The 19,750-nt window shown below is 42.7% G+C and overlaps 1 protein-coding gene across 1 annotated transcript; it reads left to right on the top strand.

The window, feature by feature from the left end:
* Positions 1-7,619: 7,619 nt before the first annotated feature.
* LOC136464100 (uncharacterized) lies at positions 7,620-8,201 on the top strand. The gene has a single exon (XM_066463061.1). It carries the CDS (start codon positions 7,620-7,622, stop codon positions 8,199-8,201), a length of 582 nt encoding a protein of 193 aa, XP_066319158.1.
* Positions 8,202-19,750: the final 11,549 nt, after the last annotated feature.

The following is a 19,750-nucleotide window of genomic DNA, read 5'->3' as shown; positions in this document are numbered from 1 at the left end:
GTTAAACTAGAACTAAACCCCAACATGTTGCGAGTAGTGGTAAACTATGGAGGTAGTTTACCAGGGTAGGGATGCCTGGAGAGGATTCCTGTGGGATGTCGCAGAACCGACCAATTTATAAGAATACAAGTATAATGGCAATCCGCAAGCGGTCGCACTGTCATACTTGAACCCATATAAACCCGGTAGTCCGTCGAGTACCACGACGGGTCTCGATAAACGATTTACAACAACCAAGATCGTACAGGATTCAACATACATGCCACATATTACATAAAGTTCACAGATACATTTCATCATCAGAGTACGAATAAAAGTTATTACAAAACAAGTTTGATAAACAAAGCGGAAGCAAATGAGTTTGAGATAAAGTTTTCCAACATAGTTTAATACAGTGCCAAACCAGATCACGGTCCACAAAAGCAAGGATAGGAATTACTAAGGAAGCCTGCCCAAGGCTTACTCCTCATCCACAGCGGGATAGAAGCAACTCTTGCAATAACCATGATACACAGTGCCATCTGCAACAATGGGAAAATAAACCCTGAGTACAAGAAGGTACTCAGCTAGACTTACCCGTCATGAACCAGAAATAAAATGACTCCAAGGATTATGCAAGGCTGTATAAGTGGATGTAACGTGACAACATTTTTGCGAAAAAGGCAATTAATCTTTGTACACTTGTGATTCCTTTATCAAGTTAATTATAACTATCCATTTCTAGATTAGCAACTACCCTGTGCCAAACATGTGGTATATTATTTAGAATCATACAATAGTAACCATAGCAGGTATTGTAATTCCATATTCATCTGAACCATCATGTTTCATAACACAGTTGCTACGATGTTGGAGCTAGCCAAGTTTCTCACTATCCGGGAGAGACGGCGATCCGAATCGATTTTCACCAGCTGGGAATTTATTCCTAACACAAACCCAGATCTATCAGCCACGATAGTCTTAGGTCACCTTTGGTACAACTCCGGTACACATTTCGTGGGTTCGTACTGCGCCGCACAATCTGGAACACCAGATGCCAGGATGCTCAGGCCAAGCCTGCCCTTGGGCTCAGTCTGATCGTTCCCCGGAAGGAGCGCACAACAGAACGATTCTCGGCCTGAGTTGAATTACTCGGCTTCGCGGTCGGAACGAATTATCCAGCCAGCTAAGTGAGAGGCATGCGTTCAATCTTGTCAGAAGTTCCAACAACGGTACGGTCCTTGATCGACACAGACGGGGATAGATCCACACCCAAGACCTCCATGCCTTGTTGCTTTTCTATCGATATCCCGCCCGGTCTCCATTTACATTAACCATGGTTCTTTTCCACGATAACCATTATAACCAAACGTGCTCCGGTATCCACCTATATCTCGCAGGTGACAGGAAATCACCTCGACTTCTACCGGTCTAAGCATGTCTAAGCATATATTCGATCCTGGACCTATACCGGTTAAAGGTGTAATTTCTGGACAAGGAATGTACATGCATCAAGTGGTTTCATTCAACTCTTATAACCTAATGCATCAATCATAAATACGTAAGTAAACAGTTGTAAATTACTGGGAGACTTATAATGCTCCGGGGCTTGCCTCGCAGAAAGGAAGTAGGGCGATGGTCAGGGCACTCCAGAAGCTCTTCAGGGTTCTGCTCCACGCCTTCGGGAGCTACGGCTTGCGGATCCTCCTATGGGTTCCCTTCCTCTGCTTCTTCGAATTCCAGCAACGTGATCCCTTCCTCCGATCCTAGATGCATGAGTATGGTATAAGTATTACGAATGCATATATGTTAACAAGTGCATCACGTTGTTTGAGTAGGTGCATATCTCTTCTCGCTTACTACTTAACTACTTCTACAAAGCATCGACTATGCCATAAACAGTATCTACTTGTTTCACTCATAACTGGAGTTCTACAATTCCAAATACAGTGATCCTGGACTTTCTGGAAAGCTTATCAAATTCTCTACAACTTTATTATTAACCATTTTTACAGTCTACATCAGTTTCAACATGCAACTCATCATATTCTAGAATCGGTCCGGAAACTATTTAATATGTAATATAAAGTAAGAATACTTCTACTTTATGTAGTCATTCAAAATTTGACAAACTAGAACCTATCCACAGTTTAAGCATACCAAATATAGTTAAGATAATATGATGGCAAAGCCCAAACTATTTATTAATTTGCCTTTATTATTTTATTTAGATATCTAGGTTAAATAATAAATATATATCAGATGTGCTGAATAAATTCTCAAAAATTTACAGAGCCTTAATAATGCTATCAAAGGACTACTATAAAAATTTCATGTCATTTTGCTAAGTAGAACATCCTATACAAAAATGATAAGGAAGCAAGGCTTGAAATAGCATAAATGGAAAATCCTATTGAAAAGTGTCAAGCAACAGATTTCTTATTTTTCCTAACATCCATATGGTACTAGTATCACCTCCAACAAATTTCATGAATTTTGGACTCATAATTAATTTATAAAAATTCATGCAAGTATTAACTATTTATAAAAGAAAAATCTATAACTATAGATCTACACATGCACTGGTCCTCAAATTTTTATCCAAGCTCATGTATAACAAGAATAGCCTACCACAAAAATTTCATAATTTTTGGAGCACAGGAACTCTAGATATAAAATAAACAAATTTGAATGCATTCAAAAGCACATTTGAAATCCCTATTTAAATCTCCAGAAATTTCTACTGTTGAAACCAAGAACATATTTTTCCTAAATACTACACTTCCTAAGCAACACAATCATATTTATTTCACCATTTTAGGAGCTACCAAACTAAAGATACAAAAATAACAAAACAAATCAAAAACTGGATTCAAAATGAGTTAGCCTACACTACTGCTGTCGCTGACAGGTGGGACCCGCTGGTCAGGGGACCCCACGCGTCAGTGACACGGAGCAGGGCAGCGGCGCTGCGCGGTGCTGGCGCGGCCAGAGCTCGCCGACGGCGAGGTTGCCGGCGGTGAGGTCTTCACGACACCATCGACTGAGTAGCGCGCATCAAACGACCTAGGTGGTGGCGGGTGAGGGTGGGTGGAGCATGCTCATCGTCGGTGATGGCGGCACGGCGGCGCTGCTCGATGCTGTGCCGGCCATCTCCGGCCATGGGAAAGCCAGGCGAGGCACGCAATGGTACCACGGTGACCTAGCGACTCTATTTCAACAACAAAAGCTCCACGTAAAGCTCCGACGACTCTTGACCACGGCGCGGCGGTGCGGGGGTTAGAATGCGGCGGTGCGGGTCGTCGCGTTCCACGCCGGTGGGATCACTAACGACGGTAACGTCTTGGCACCGGCTAATACACGTCCTGACCCAACGCTAACGCTCAAAATCGAAGGAAAAGCGCCGACGAGCCAAGCTATGGCAAGCTTTCCGTGGAGGCGGCAATGGCGACCGAGAACTCTGGTGAGAAAGGAAACGGTGAATACGCCCTCACCGAAGCGTGACAGCTGCTGCAATCAAGACGAGGGGTGGAGGGAGGTGTGGCGCAGCTATGGGCGAGATGGAGGCGGTGGTGGTGCGACGTAGCGCACACGAGGCGATGGCGGAGGCGGTGCTGTGCTCGGCGGCGTGGCCTGGTTCTGCGGCGAGAGCAAGGGAGGGCGCTGGAGAGGGAGAGAGCTGGCGTGGGTGAGTGGAAATGGAGCGGGCGCACGCTGGCGTGAAGAAGGCGCGCCCAGGCGCGTCGTGGCCTGCGCGGACAGAGCGTTGGCGACACGCGGCCGTCGTGAACTCCACGCGGCGGCTCTGCTCTGACGCCGGTCGGCCACTGTGCCGGTCGATTCAGTTTCGTCAGAAACGCGATGGCCGAGCCTGACGACGAGTTTTGACGCTCCATTAACCGCTAATCCGCAGCTTCTCAGCGAAAACGATCTACATGGTTTTTGTAGCCCGAAGTACCAGCTACAACTTTGGTTCAAGCACTTCGTTCTAATTCGCAATAAATACGGAGTAATCTCGTGCCCAACCTTGGCTGTCAGTCGGTCAGTCGATCAACTACTTAGGAAAATTTGTTAAGTGTTGAAAACTGGATTTTGCTGGTTCTTGTGATCCAATTTCAAACGTGTTAGGAGCAGAATCATGCGATGACCCAAAAATAAAAGTTGTTCCTAATGTCAAACACTACAACTTTGCTTTAGTGAACTCCTCCATGCAAGGTCTCTAACACCTAGTTCAACTTTAGTCAAACTTGTCACTTTGAAATCATGATACCCATTCAAACCTTGACTAAATGACCAAACTAGCCCTAGCACTTAATACCAAAGTTGTTCCTAATGATATCCTAAGCATGTTTAAACAATTTGCAAGATCATTTAAGCATGTCATGTAGTAGTCACTCATATAGCTATTCAGGTCAACACATGAAATATCGCTTAAGTGCTTGATCATGAAATGTGGCCTTCATGAACAAGGTTCCTTTTGTTAATCTAAGTGTAGCTAAGGTGTTGTAGTGACCAACATTACACCCTAGCATTTATTTGCACATGATCATATGCATATGTTACAAGAAACACGAAATAACAAGCAATGTTTCATATGTTTCGATCAGATGTTTCAATTGTAAATGATGATTTATGAATGCTTAATGCTCATGCTCACTGTTATGCAAGTCAAGTTATGCAAGGCTAACACCCGAGGTGTTACATGGGAGATACTCGTCTCGGTCACATAACGACCAGTTCTTAGTCCCTCTCGCCTAGTGAGTTATTTTCGTACAGCCACATGTCTATTTGGGTAGGCTTGACCTCACACCCTGTTAGATAGAAGTATAGTTTCTACTAGGAGGCTGATGTAGGCAGTTGAATATCAGGAGCCGATACGGGGGATGGATTTCTTCTGTATCCAGTTGTCATGGATGCTATGTGATCTTCCATGTTAAGCTTTAAGTTTTTAGGCCACGTTCGAGCCACTGCTTTCTTGGTCATGTTCGAGCCATGTTTTCTTTTGTGATGATTTAGTATCATCACGTTTGGGGGGATTTGGTATCTTCCCGGTTTTGTGTCTCCAACCCCTGAGATGCCATAGTAGAGTTATATGGACATCTAAGGTCACGTACATTCAGGTACGAGGTCTTGTTAGGTCTATTTCATCCACCTATCATGGATGAGGTTGCACCTATCGTGTGGGGAAATTTTTACACCTCTATAGAGTTTATTAAATCTATTCGAATAGACACATTCTTGGAATGGGCAAATGCTAGGAGGGGATACTATGATTAGTTTTACTTTTATGTGTAATGAAACTGGTAATGGAATGATGCTAACCTAGGCACTAGTGGGAATGGTAATACTTCGCTAGTACCCAACCTTTAATCATAATCACCACCACATCTCTATTTCCACCCTGTGGTTGGGATTTGCTGAGTACGTATATACTCACCCATTGTTGACTCATAGAACTCGGCATAGAAGAAGACTATGACTTCGAAGATGAAACGTACCACGAGGATTAGGTTTCCCATAAGGAGATATGATCATAGGAATGTGACATCGAGGCTAGGGTTTCGTCTGCGCTCAAGTTGCCTGTGCAATAGGATGCCATTTTGTTGTGTTGTAATCCCGCTTTAGAGACCACCAATAATGTCATTTCACGGCCGTAGTCTTCCACTGGCTTTGTAGCCTATGACTATGCCCCTTGGGCCACTATTGTAGACCTTAATTTAGATTATCAATAAAGCTTGGAACCTTTTATTATATATCTGTGTACCATCCCTATGATTAGTGTGTATTTGTGCATGATCCTGGTGCAAATACGGATGCACTGAGGACTCTCAAATTGAGGGGCCGACAGAGTGGTATCAGAGCCGAGCTTGACCATAGGACAAAGCCCTAGGATTGGAACACGTTAGATAGTTTGATAGCGATAGGAATAACCGCAAACCTAATAGTAGTAAAGGCAACGAACCCTTCTCATTGTTGTCTCTCATTTTGTTGCAAAATGTTCTAACCCTTATGGTAAATTTTGCAACAATGGATGACAAATGGGTTAAGTCGGACTGTCTGACCGCTGAAGGATTCCCTCCGCTCTTATGGGAGACACTGCAGAGACTGGGTTACACCGAAGCGCCGATGTACTACAGTCATGAGTACGTCGAGGATGGTGTACCTAAGTGTGAGATTTGTGTGCGAATTCTAGAACATCCATCATGCCCGGCATTTCAGACTCAGTACCACACTGCCTATGGAAAAGAGTTACAAGATACATGCTAGAAAGTAGCACACTAGGCTCTTATAAAGTACTGTCAGATCTTTGAAGAAGACATTGAGCACACTCCCACAAGATTTTTTTCTAGTGTATAATCAGACCACCCCCATGTGGTGTGAGAAGGTATGGGCATTAGAGAAGATTCACCCAAAGACACTAGAGTACATAGCAGTAACCACTATCAAGTACCTAGATGCACTTGACACCCTCTACGAGAATCAGCAACAAGAATTAACAAGATGGATAACTAAGGCGAAGGAGATTAGAAGTGAGCTACAAGACACCAACTGGGAGCTATACCTAGTAAGACAAGAGAGAGCAATTCTAAAGAGCAAGCTAGAATCCTATCGCCAAGAGTTGAAGGAAGCCCTACAGCAAGCATGAACAAAGAAGCATTTGAAGAAGACGAAGAAAGGAAAACGGATCGTGATCATAGGCCCATGAGATGGAGCACCAGCATATGACCCACAAGACCCACACTACGAGCTGAACAGATATTTTCCAAAAGAGTCATATTCTGACTGAGAGATAGTTGAGACACAGGAGTCCATGGCAGACAATTTCACAAAAGCTAAGCTGTCATGAGTCGCTTTAGGGCAGGATGATGATGGATATACACAAGAGCTTTACACGATGCAAGATGAGTAGTTGACCTAGGAAAAGGGCAATTCTACACATTGGGACCTTTGCAAGATGCAGTTCAAGTAGAGTAATGAGTCAAAGTCATGTGATGCAGTTCTTGTAAAATAAATAATGAGAACTGTAGTAGCAAGTAGTAGTGTCTAGTACCCGTGTAGTAGTAGTAATGAGTCTAGTGTCGCTTCGATGTCATTAGAAGTATGAGTAGATGTGTAGCAATCACTATAGCAGCTGTTGTATGATGCATCCTTATATCATATATGTATGACTGTTTATGTAATATATGTATTGTGTGTTTGTTGTGCATGTGTTTCTTTGCTTGCTTGTTATTTTATTTTCTTGCATCCAAATCCTAGAGGATGTCTTCTCATCTATGCCAATTTATGGCAACAGATGGAATGAAGGTCCGATAGGATACAGGATCATCATGAAAGGGGCCGCTGAAAGGTAGGTTCATGAGGAAGAAGAGCTAGTTGCACCTAGACTAAGAGGCAGGCAGAATAGAGGCAATCGTAATCATAAGCATGGGCTTGAACAACTGCAAGAAGATAACATCCAAGATATAGAAGATGTACCTGAAGGAGATGAAGAAAAAGTTGAGCAAAATGTTGGAAATGAACTAGTGCAAGGGGAGGAACCCCTACCACCTCCACCAACATTTGTAGAAGTGATGGATCGACAGACCCGGTTATTAGAAAATTTTTCAAGAAGGCAGGATAATGGTAATGGACAAGGGAAAATGGCCGCATTCATGAGACTTCACCCACCGACATTTGATAGTGCAGAAGATGACCCATTGTTAGCCGACGATTGGTTGCATACCATCATCAAGAAATTGAATGCAGTAAGAGCCACCAATGAAGAGAAAGTTATTCTAGCCACTCACCAACTGGTAGGAGCCACTAGTGAATGGTGGGAGAACTACCAAGATGCAGCTAATGAGCCAGAAGCTATCACTTGGCAAGAATTCATGGAAAAGTTCTGTGAATACCACATTCCAGAAGGGATCATGGAGATAAAGGCAGAAAAATTTTATTCACTAAGACAAGGTCCAATGATAGTCAACCAGTACATCAGGAAGTTTATGAAGCTAGCACGATACGCACCAGAAGACGTCAACTCCAACAAGAAGAAGAAGAAGTGTTTTAGAAGAGGACTCAACGCATCCCTACGAGAGCAAATGCTCACTCACATCTACCCAGACTTCAACACGCTGATGAACCACACCATTCTATTGGAAGAAGAACGTGTCAAAGGTGAAGGAGAACGGAAGCGCAAATTTCTGATACAATGCGCTCGCCAGCAGGAAAGAACACAATGAGTCTACCCCAACAACACTACACCCACAAGGTACTAGCCGACTATGCAGTATAGGACATCTAGAACAAACACTTCATAAGCCACATCCAAATACAAGAACAACAACAATAACAACAATAGCAACAACAACAACAACTAGCCCAAGAATACCAATAATACCACAATGGATACCATGTAGCCCAATGCCCTCTTAAAGTAGGAAACTCTACCCTGCTCAATCTTTAGCCAACAATAAGACAGTCGCCTCAAGTACTAGACGCTAAGTGCCTTAGAACTTTGGACCGCCGAGAAGGAATGCCCCAAATTTTGGGCAAGGCCGTGTGAACCACGTTAATGCAGAGGAAGTACAGGCAGCACCTGATGTCATGTATGGTGAGTTTCTAGTAAACTCCACTCTTGCAACTGTGTTGTTTGATTCTGGTGCATCGTATTCATTTGTTTCTGCTTGTTTTGTGCTTAGAAATAGTTTAAGAACAGTGTTACTTCCCACCCCTTTATTAATTTGAACCCCTGGAGCTATCCTCAAATGCACCCTCAAGTGCCCTTGAGTGAAGATAATGATAGACGGAGTAGAATTTCAAGCTGACCTAGTAGTATTGAAGACAGAAGGTTTGGATATAATATTAGGAATGGACTGGTTAAGGAAACACCATGGCACTATATCCTATAGCGACAGAGCACTAACCTTGATAAATCACAAAGGATTAAAGGTAGAATGTCACCCTCAAGCCCCCAAAATAGAATCGATGGTTTGTAGTATGAAAGCAGCAAGTGTTGAAGAAGTACCAGTCATATGTGAATACCCCGATATGTTCCCTGAAGAGTTACCGGGAATGCCACCAGACAGAGATTTAGAGTTTATAATTGACCTGATCCCCAGAACTACACCCATTGCCAAGAGACCCTATCGAATGGCAGCCAATGAGTTAGAAGAGTGGAAGAAGCAGTTACGAGAGTTATAAGAGAAAGGATATATCCAACCAAGCTCATCCCCTTGGGGATCACCAATTTTGTTCGTAAGGAAGAAAGATGGCAGTCTTAGGATGTGTATTGACTACCGATCACTCAATGAAGTCACCATCAAGAACAAGTACCTATTACCTAGAATTGACGACCTATTTGACCAATTAAAAGATGTCAACTATTTCTCCAAGATAGATCTGAGATCAGGCTACTATCAATTGAAGATTCGACTTAGCGACATACCAAAGACCGCATTCATGACCTGCTACGGACAGTATGAGTTCACTGTGATGCCGTTTGGACTAACCAATGCCCTAGCATATTTCATGAACCTGATGAACAAGGTGTTCATGGAGGAACTGGATAAGTTTGTAGTAGTATTCATCGATGACATTCTCATCTATTCAAGAAGTGCCGAAGAACATGAACAACATTTGAGAGCAATTTTGAACAAGCTACGAGCACATGAGTTGTATGCCAAGTTCAGTAAATGTGAGTTTTGGCTACAAGAAGTCACCTTTCTAGGACACATTATCACCACTGAAGGAGTAAAAGTAGACCTAGAAAAGGTTAAGGCCATATCATAATGGAAGCAACCTACCAATGTGACAGAAGTTCACAATTTTCTAGGACTAGCGGGCTACTACCGAAGGTTCATAGAAGGATTTTCGAAAATTACAAGACCCATGACAGCCCTGACACAGAAAGGAAACGAATTTAAGTGGACAGAGGCATGCGAGAAGAGTTTTCAAGAGTTGAAGACCCGGTTAACCATAGCCCCAATACTCACGCTACTAGATATACACATAAGCTTTGTAGTATATTGTGATGCATCACGACAAGGACTAGGATGTGTCCTGATGCAAGATGATAAAGTAGTTGCCTATGCCTCCTGAAAGCTGAAGAAACACGAGGAGAATTATCCAACCCATGATTTGGAGCTAGCAGCCGTGGTACATGCATTGAAGATATGGAGACACTATCTCATTAGAAACAAATGCGAGATATTTACAGACCACAAAAATCTGAAGTATATTTTCACTCAACCTGATTTGAACCTATGACAAAGAAGATGGTTGGAACTTTTCAAGGATTATGACCTAAGTGTAAAGTACCACCCAAAAAAGCCAATGTAGTAGCAGATGCATTAAGCAGAAAAGCATATTGTCACTACATGACAACCTTAAACCAGACCAGAGTTAGCACAAAAAGTCTGCCAACTAAATTTGCAAATCATACCACAAGGCCTCCTGAATGTTCTACAAGTGCGGTCAACCCTAGAAGACCGGATAAAGCAAGCCCAAGACCAGGATGAAGAAATTCAGCAGTTCAAAGAGAAAAGTAGTAGGAAGGAACTTCCGGGATTCCACATCGACGAACAAGGGAAGTTATGGTATAAAGATCGGATATGTGTACCAAAGGATGAAGCACTCCAAAGGTTAATATTGGATGAAGCACACCATTCAGCATACTCTATCCACCCAAGATCAACCGAGATGTATATGGACCTCAGACAAAAATACTGGTGGACCAGAAGGAAAGAAGATATCACAGAGTATGTCGCCCGATGAGATATGTGTAGAAGAGTCAAGGCAGAACACCAACGACTAGTAGGATTACTTCAGCCATTGCACATTCTAGTTTGGAAATGGGATGAGATCAGCATCAATTTTATAGTAGGATTACCCAAGACACCAAATGGACACAACTCCATATGGGTTATAGTGGGCCGATTGACAAAGGTGGCACACTTTATTCTAGTAAGGATTGACTACAAGGGTAACAAGCTAGCACAACTCTACATTAACAACATTCTTAGATTACACGGGGTACCAAGCCGAATAGTCTCAGATAGAGGAACTCAATTCACCACCCGATTTTGGAAAAGCTTACATAGAGCTTTAGGAACACGACTATACTATAGCTCAGCCTACCACCTGCAGACCAATGGACAGACGAAAAGAGTAAATCAGATATTGGAAGACATGTTACGAGCTTGCGCGTTGACTTATGGAAAAGACTAGGAAAAGAGCCTATCGTTCGCAGAATTCTCGTACAACAACAGTTATCAAGCCAGTCAGAAAATGTCACCATTCGAAGCCTTGTATGGAAGGAGATGTTGGACCTCATTAATCTGGTCCGAAGTCAGGGAAAGAAATTTGTTCGGCCCTGATATAATCAAGGAAGCTGAAGAGCAAGTAGCCAAGGTCAGAGAAAACCTAAAAGCAGCACAAAGTAGACAGAAGCGCTATGCAGACACTCGGAGAAGACCATTAGAACTCCAACCCAGAGATTTCGTCTACTTGAAAGTATCACCCATCAGGGGTACTCGGACATTTCAAGTTAGAGGGAAGTTATCCCCATGGTATATTGGACCCTACCGAATCATTGAAAAGATTAGAGCAGTAACTTACCGGAATTACTGCCAGAGATGTCAGATATACATGATGTGTTTCACATGTCACAACTAAAGAAATGCTTAAGAGAGCTAGAAGAGCAAGTGCCTATGGAAACCATGGACTTATAGCCAGACTTACAATATCAAGAAAGGACGGTTAAGATATTGGATATAGTCACCCGACAAACCAGAAGGACAGCAGTAAGGTTTTATCGAGTATAATGGAGTAACCATACAGAAGCAGAGGCCACATGAGAAAGAGAGGACGATCTTAAAAAGGAATTTCCCTATCTATTCGAGGATCAGCTCAAATATCAAGGATGAGATTCTTTTTAAGGGGGTAGGTTTGTAACACCCTAAAAATTTGACTTAGTTTAAAAATCACTAAAAATTGAACTTTTTAAAACTTTGCATAGAAACTCACACATACAACTAGTTAACCTAGAAAATAATATAAATAAATCAACATAGGAATAGAATATTAGGAAACCTTGGTTGGTTGAGTGTTTGTTTGCTTGTTGAACTTATGGTGGCATCACTAAATTCAAACTGCTTTTGAATTTGCATTCAAACCATTTCAAAATAGCTAAATAGGAAAAGAAGGAAAATAGAAATGGAACAGAAATAGAAAAGGGGCAATGGGCTTCTTCTCCCTTCCCCTCTCCATTTGTCCTATAGCACAGCCTAGTTCCCCCTCCCTTCTTCCCCTTCCTGCATGGGCCGGCTACGTCCTAGTACCACAGCGCCAACAGCCCGTGGCCCTTCTACCTCTCTCTCTGTCCGATAGGTGAGACCTAGCCATCAGCTCCTTTGTCTCCCCCATGCCAACCATGCCTATGCCGCCATACCGGCCCCACCATGGACCAGCTCGGCACCGGGGACGACAGGTGTATAATCACCAAGTTGACGACACCTCGAGATGTCCCATGTCCCCTCTCCCTCCCTCTCTTCTCTCTCAACACCCATAGTGCGTCAATGCCAGCATGGCAGCCGGCAAGGGAAGACCTCACTGATGTGACCAAGCATGGTGATGACCTTGCCGGAGTACGAACGGATGCAGAGGCATCTAGCTCACCAGCACCAAGCTCGAGCATGTGCGTGAGGTGGAAAATATCCACCGGCGGGCACAAAAATATCCCGCCACCGCCGATGACCTTGCCCACCTATAAAAGGGGCTAGCCAGTGAGCCTCCGCCTCACCCACCACCATTTCGAGCTCCGCAGTGAGCTAGAACACAACATCTCCCCCTCCGTTTCCTCTTTCCCCTTCCGGTAGAGCGCTAGGTCGGTTTTCCCTAATCTAGTCTCTGCCGATGCCATTGGAGCATCCTCCATCTTCTTCCCCTCTCGTTGTGTCCCCAGCCAATTGGAGCAGCAGGTGAGTTTCCCCAAAGCCTCCTCTATCTAATGGCACAGTTATTTCCTTCTCTTCCCCTTTGTGTTGCCCAATCTGTGTGCACCATGCACCACCAAGCCACCATGGCCGCCATCTCGCCATCGGTAGGGCTCGGCTGGTCCTCACGTCACCCCATAGCATTTCTCACACTCCCGCGCACCCACACATGTAGTTGGTTAGGTAGTTTAGGCTAGTTAGAAGCACCTTCACCTCTCTCCACCGCCGCACAAGCTCCAGTGAGCCACCACCACCATCTCGGACGCCCGCAGCCACCGTGGAACCCACCACTGGCCGCGGTGAGCCACCCTGAGCACCGTCCATGTACCACACATCCTTCCTGAGGCACGATGCCACTGGCAAAGCTTTTCTCGACAAGCCCGTGGCCACCTTCCCTGTTCTGGCCAACACCGACAACCACCGTCCCATCATTGTTCCCCTCTTCCCTTCCTTCTCTCACTGACGGGTGGGACCGGGGTGTAACGGTGTCCCCGTTACCGCCATCCCCATCCCTTACCTCCCCTCCTCCTCATCTCTCTGTCACATGGGCCATGGTCCTGACGCCATCCCAAGCTAACGTGGCCATGGGACCCACCTGTCACACACACACACACACACCCCACACACAGCGTTGGGTACACAAAGGAAAACGCTGGGTACACCCAGTTAGTGCACACAGAAGGTTAAAAACCTACTTTCTCGACATAGAAAAATTCCCATAAAATTTGTAAATAAACTAGATGCATTAAAGAAATTAACCATGAAGTTGCACCCATTTTCATGCACTAGAAAATGCATATAAAATTCTACCAAGTTAACTAGCAATAGAATAAACTTCAAAAATTCATAACTTTTAAACCATAACTCTGTTTTGCATGAAATCACATCTAAAATCAAACCCTACCATATGCACCTAGTGCCACCATATAGTTCTATGTTTACTTTTGCCTTTTTCTTTTGTGAGTAGCGGTAGTCATATTCAACCGATACGTCTGACAGACGACGGTGATCATTAGGAGGACGAAGACCTAAATTTCGTAGACGTGCCAGAAAGTGTCAATGATGAAGGCAAGTCCTATCTCCCCTCCCTACCATCTTGCTTAAAACCACCGAAATGCTAAAACATGACTATGAGATTATTACCTTAGAAAATGAGCTCGGTTAGTATGAAATAATTAAGATAAATGGTTATCTTGTTATTTTATGAGCTCCACACCATGACTAGATTTAGGGATAATAATAGAACTTAAAACTTGTTAAACCTGAACTAAACCACTACATGGGGCGAGTAGTGGTAAACTATGGAGGTAGTTTACCATGGTAGGGATGCCTGGAGAGGATTCCTATGGGAGATACTCGCCTCGATCACATAACGACCGGTTCGTAGTCCCTCTCGCCTAGTGAGTTATTTTCATATAGACACATGTCTATATGGGTAGGCTTGACCTCACACCCCATTAGACAGAAGTATAGTTTCTACTAGGAGGCCAGTGTAGGTAGCGGAATATTAGGAGCCAATACGGGGGATGGATTTCCTTCGTATTCGGTTAGCGTGGATGCTATGTCATCTTCCACATTAAGCTTTAGGGTTTTAGGCCGCATTCGAGCCACTACTTTCTTGGTCGTGTTCAAGCCATGTTCTCTTTTGTGATGATTTGGTATCATCACGTTTGGGGGGGTTTGGTATCTTCTTGATTTTGTGTCTCCAACCCCTAAGAAGTCATAGTAGATTTATATGGACATCTAAGGTCACGTACATTTGGGTACGAGGTCTCGTTAGGTCTATTTCGTCCACCGATCATGGATGAGGTTGCACCTATCCTTTGGGGAAATTTTTACAACTCTGTAGAGTTTATTAAATCTATTCGAATAGCCACATTCTTAGAATGGGAAAATATTAGGAGGGGATACTATGATTAGTTTTACTTTTATGTGTAATGAAACTGGTAATGGAATGATGCTAACTTGGGCACTAGTGGGAATGGTAATACTCCGCTAGGACCCAACCTTTAATCATAATCACCGCCACATCTCTATTTCCACCCTGTGGTTGGGATTTGCTGAGTACGTATGTACTCACCCGTTGTTGACTCATAGACCTCGGCACAGAAGAAGACTGACTTCAAAGACGAAACATACCATGAGGATTAGGTTTCCCATAAGGAGATACGATCGTAGGAATGTGACATCGAGGCTAGGGTTTTGTCTGCGCTCAAGTTGCCTGTGTAATAGGATGTAGTTTCATTGTGTTGTAATCCCGCTTTAGAGACCACCAATAATGTCGTTTCACGGCTGTAGTCTTCCGCTAGCTATGTAGCCTATGACTATGCCCCTTGGGCTACTATTGTAGACCTTAATTTAGAATATCAATAAAGCTCAGAACCTTTTATTATATATCTGTGTACCATCCCTATGAGTAGTGCGTATTTGTGCGTGATCCTGGTGCAAATACGGATGTACTAAGGACTCTCAAATTGAGGGGCCGACAGAATATTACTAAGGAAGATCAAGATTAGAGCTTGACTCCCTTCGCAACCGGGTTCTACTTGCCCTACAAATGGGGAGTGGACTACAAAGGACTCAACAGGAGTGTCACATCCGTGATCTACCACATGACCTAGAGTATAGAATGCATCCGCAGGTAAACAATATTTAGGCACCATGCTTACATTATGTTGACCACTTAAGTCACTCGAGTATTGAGCTAAGCGCTTTGCGAACATATGCATATATTAATAATCAATCATAACCATATCAAGTATATTACCAAAGCAAACTAGGAACATAATAAATAGCAACATAATATTGAAGTAGAACAAAGTCATAAATAAAGAGGGATACAATGGATATACCGGCCTCCAGATGATGAATCTGAAATCCTGAGCAATAGCCCAAACTCTACTTGAACCTTGCTAGCCAGCCTATACTAGAACTTAAAGAATTAAAGCTCTATTCTCTTCTCTCTAGAAACCCTAATTTCTAATCTGATCTTGACTTATGGAAATCTGCCTGAGGGATGGGGCAGGGGCTGGTATATATAGGCTGGAGCATCAATTCTAGACCTTCGAATCAAACCGACTTTCCTTAAGGCGGTGGAGAACCGACATACGAACGGGGGCCTGATAGGTGGGCCCTAGTGGCTAGCCAGCCTATAGGTGCCTTAGCCTCTACTTCGGTGTGGTGTCCTATCGAGTCTTCTAGAACCTTCTGGGGTTGTTTTCGCTGCGGATAAGTGTGATTAAATTTGTCGATTTGATCCCCCTTGACGGTTTTCTAGATAAACCCTGCTGGAAACATAGATTTACCAAAACTCATGGAAATTGTCAGTTTAAACCCCTAAGTCTATGTTGGTGATCATTTTCATGCATGTTTTCAAGTTATGTTGGTGGTTTATAATGGATGGTAACTACCATCAACAAACTCCCCCAAGCTTAACCTTTGCTCGTCCCTGAGTAATGCCAAACTTAACAATGGATCAGAAGTTGCTACAATGTTTTCACTCCTCAAAAGTACACATCCGTTCAAACAAGAATTCTCCTCTAGATTAGAACAAAATGTTCTGACTTCCAAACTTACCCATATTACCTTCTCCCATGGGGCTTGTAGCCTTCACTTGGATCTTGAGCAATTGAAAGACAGAATGATCAAGTCAAGCACTATGTCTCAAGTTCTTTGTTCAACCATTATTCCAGAGTTTTTGTAAGTTTTCAAAATAAAACTAAGAGATTCCATTGTATGACACTCTCAAGTCTCTCAATATATGTGATATTTGTGGATCCTCACCAAGGCAATAGCGATGTTATGCCTTTCTTCCTACAACTAAGGCTTATGTGGAGCTCATAGGAATGGTGATAGTATGAAAGAGCATACTTGCAATACATATATTGTAAAGTCAAACAACGGATCCAAAGAGAGTTGAGTCATACAATCAAATCAAGATGTGCATGTGTGTGGAATATATGGTGGCTAACCTAATTCTACTATGCTCCTTGAAAACTTATCTCTCTTTTGGAATTTGAAAACATTTGCAAGAAAACATGGGCTATCTTATTCATCTCTTTTCTCTTTTCTTTTTTTAGGTGGGCATCTAAGTACCCATTGTTTTGATAATTCGGACACTTGTCCATTTTTTAAAATACTTTCTTCTTTTTTTCTTTTTTTCTTTTTTTTATGAGTAACTCTTGCATAGCCCATGCCTCTTCTCTGCAACAAAACTTTTGAGAGATAGCAACAAGAACTTGGAGCATTTATTTGTTGGATGGATACCTATCAAGAATATTTTTGTTGCTTACTAATAGTGTAGGAGTATAACATTTTTGGGTGGATCTAGATGAAAAGCATATTTTTGCGCCAACCCCCGGTGTAGGAGTAGTGTATATGTGGGTGGTGTGTACGTGATCTTGATTTTAAGAGCATGACAAACCTCTCATAAGGGTCAACAAAGCTTGACAAAACTCAATGTAAAACAAGTAGCATATATGAGTAGAAGTTTTCCTAGCCTAAATATCATGTTCGGGTCTGGTAGGAATTCAAGCTTTGTCATACAGGAACTCATCATATTGCATTTTTATGTTTTTCAAAGGAAATCTCCAGAACTTAGTATCACTTGGAACAAGATAAATAGCAGCTCAGACCTTCTCATATCATATCCGTCAATTACCTAGACTTGGATCAAGCATTGCTACCTACGAGTTTCAAGTTCAGAGCAAATTCTCATGTCAAAATAGTCATTCCAAAACTTGGGAGAATTCAAGGTTGAAAACTAGGTACTTGAAAGGAATTATAACAGAGCAACTTTTCATCATTTCCATTGTGAATCATCATATTCAAGTTCTTTTTATTTATTGGCTCTTAAAAATAGAAATTAAAGCAAACTTTATACACACTCTTTTTATTTGGTTTTCATTTTTTTAGATCACACCTACTAATATATAAATAAAAAGATAAAGGCAAATTTTTATTTTGTTTTTTACATATAAGACAAACTTGAAAATAAATAAATAACCAAAGGGAACAAAATACTAGAAAAGAAAACTTACCTTAGATAATGTGGGATCCTCCTCCCCCAAGCTGGGTGTTGTTGTAATCGATCAGAATGGTGGGTCAAAGTTGAACTTCTGGAACAGATAGCTCTAGTTCTCATTCTCCTGCTACTGGTGTTGCTGGATGTTGGTAAGGCAGTCTCACACTTCTTCTTGCCACTAAGAGTGCTGGTGAAGCGTGTTCTAGATGTCGTATTGTGTCTCTTCTATGTTTGCCAACCTGGTGTCGATGTGGGAATGTTGCATCTGCTGGTCATGGTAGCCCATTGGCTGATCATGATAGCCACGAGTAGAGAAGGACATACATCCTCCCTGGTGGCTGCCCAAAACTTCTTCATAGGACTGCTATTGATAGTAGTCGAAGTTGCTATCCTGCCATTGCTCACTTGAACCCTGCTGCCAGGAGCTCTTAGCATGCTAAGGAGCAGGCTGCTCCCAACTAGCATGCTCAGGTTGGTACATGCGGGAGGATATCGGCTGATCCCAGCCTGCATAGCTGGTGAAAGCCGGTCCCTTCAGAATTAGATCATCGCCAAGATACCTGGGTTGCGAGTCAATCTTGCAGAGGCATTTCTACGAGGGGCTGCCTCCTTAACCTATAAATCAAAGACAAAAGAATCCACTGCATACAAACCAAGGTTCTGGTTTGGTAATGGAATCTCGGTTGTATAATCCATGCACATCATGACAAGTTTCCCATCCTTATTCTTTTTTAACATGTGTGCTTGGACAAAAAATTCATAGTCGATATACCAATGGGGAATGTCATCAATGTAAACAACAGAAGCATTTTCCAAAAGACCCAAATGTTTGGCTATGCGGGTGACCAGAGAAGTGCACCCAACATCTCCCTTAAGTTCAAGAATTTCTGTCCATTGTTTCATCATAAATTTTACTAGTGAAACCTTTCTTCTCGTAACCATGGCATAGAGCAGTTTAAGTTCATCATTGCTTACAGTGCGAAAATCATTTCTAGGAAATAAAGAAAATCCTAGCCATTTATGCATAAAGCGCAGGGTAGGGTGATGAATTTCATTTGTATGAGGACGGTAACAAGTAAGTCCTTCAGATATTTCTCTCCAAAATTTCATCCAATCAAAATCTTGTATAGCGATGTCTACATCCACTACACACTCAGCATGGAATCCTAGAAGCTCACTAAAATTCTTCTAGGCAATAGAAAAGTCTTTCCCAAATAGTCTAAATGTGACTTCAGAATCAGTGGTTTGCAAAGTGCATAGAAATTCAGCAGTTAAAAGCTTCGACCCTGGCTCATTAATTTCCCAAACATTCTCCCACCCAACAATTTTAAAAATCATTTTGAACTCAGTATTCATACCTGTTGACTGTAGGAGGGCTGGGTCATAAGCGAGAGTGAGAATGAACCTCTAAGTTTTTAGCTGCTTGTAGGCCTCCTTCTCCGTCTTGTTCCAAAGCTTGAGATGCTTCTCCTCTAGGAGAATGTTCTTCTAGGCAGATGATGACCCAGACGGCATTCCGATAGCGGGAGATGGAACATCAATTTGCATGTCGGTGCTTCCTCTAGAAGACAAGCTTCTCATCGAACGGAATGATGCCACACGCTTGAGCTTGCTCACAAACTTACTCATCTTCCTGCGAAATAAATAGACAACACAACTCGTGGAATGGATTAGGAAAATAAAAAGTCAATGGTTAGCCATCCAGGAGTCAGTAATTCAATAGTTAATCATTCGAGGGTTAGTCGTCTGAGGGTTAATCATCCTTGATTGCCTA

Source organism: Miscanthus floridulus, chromosome 1 (genome assembly GCF_019320115.1).
Source record: "Miscanthus floridulus cultivar M001 chromosome 1, ASM1932011v1, whole genome shotgun sequence".
NCBI classification, from domain to species: Eukaryota; Viridiplantae; Streptophyta; class Magnoliopsida; order Poales; family Poaceae; genus Miscanthus; species Miscanthus floridulus.
This window is presented reverse-complemented; position numbering and strand designations above follow the sequence as displayed.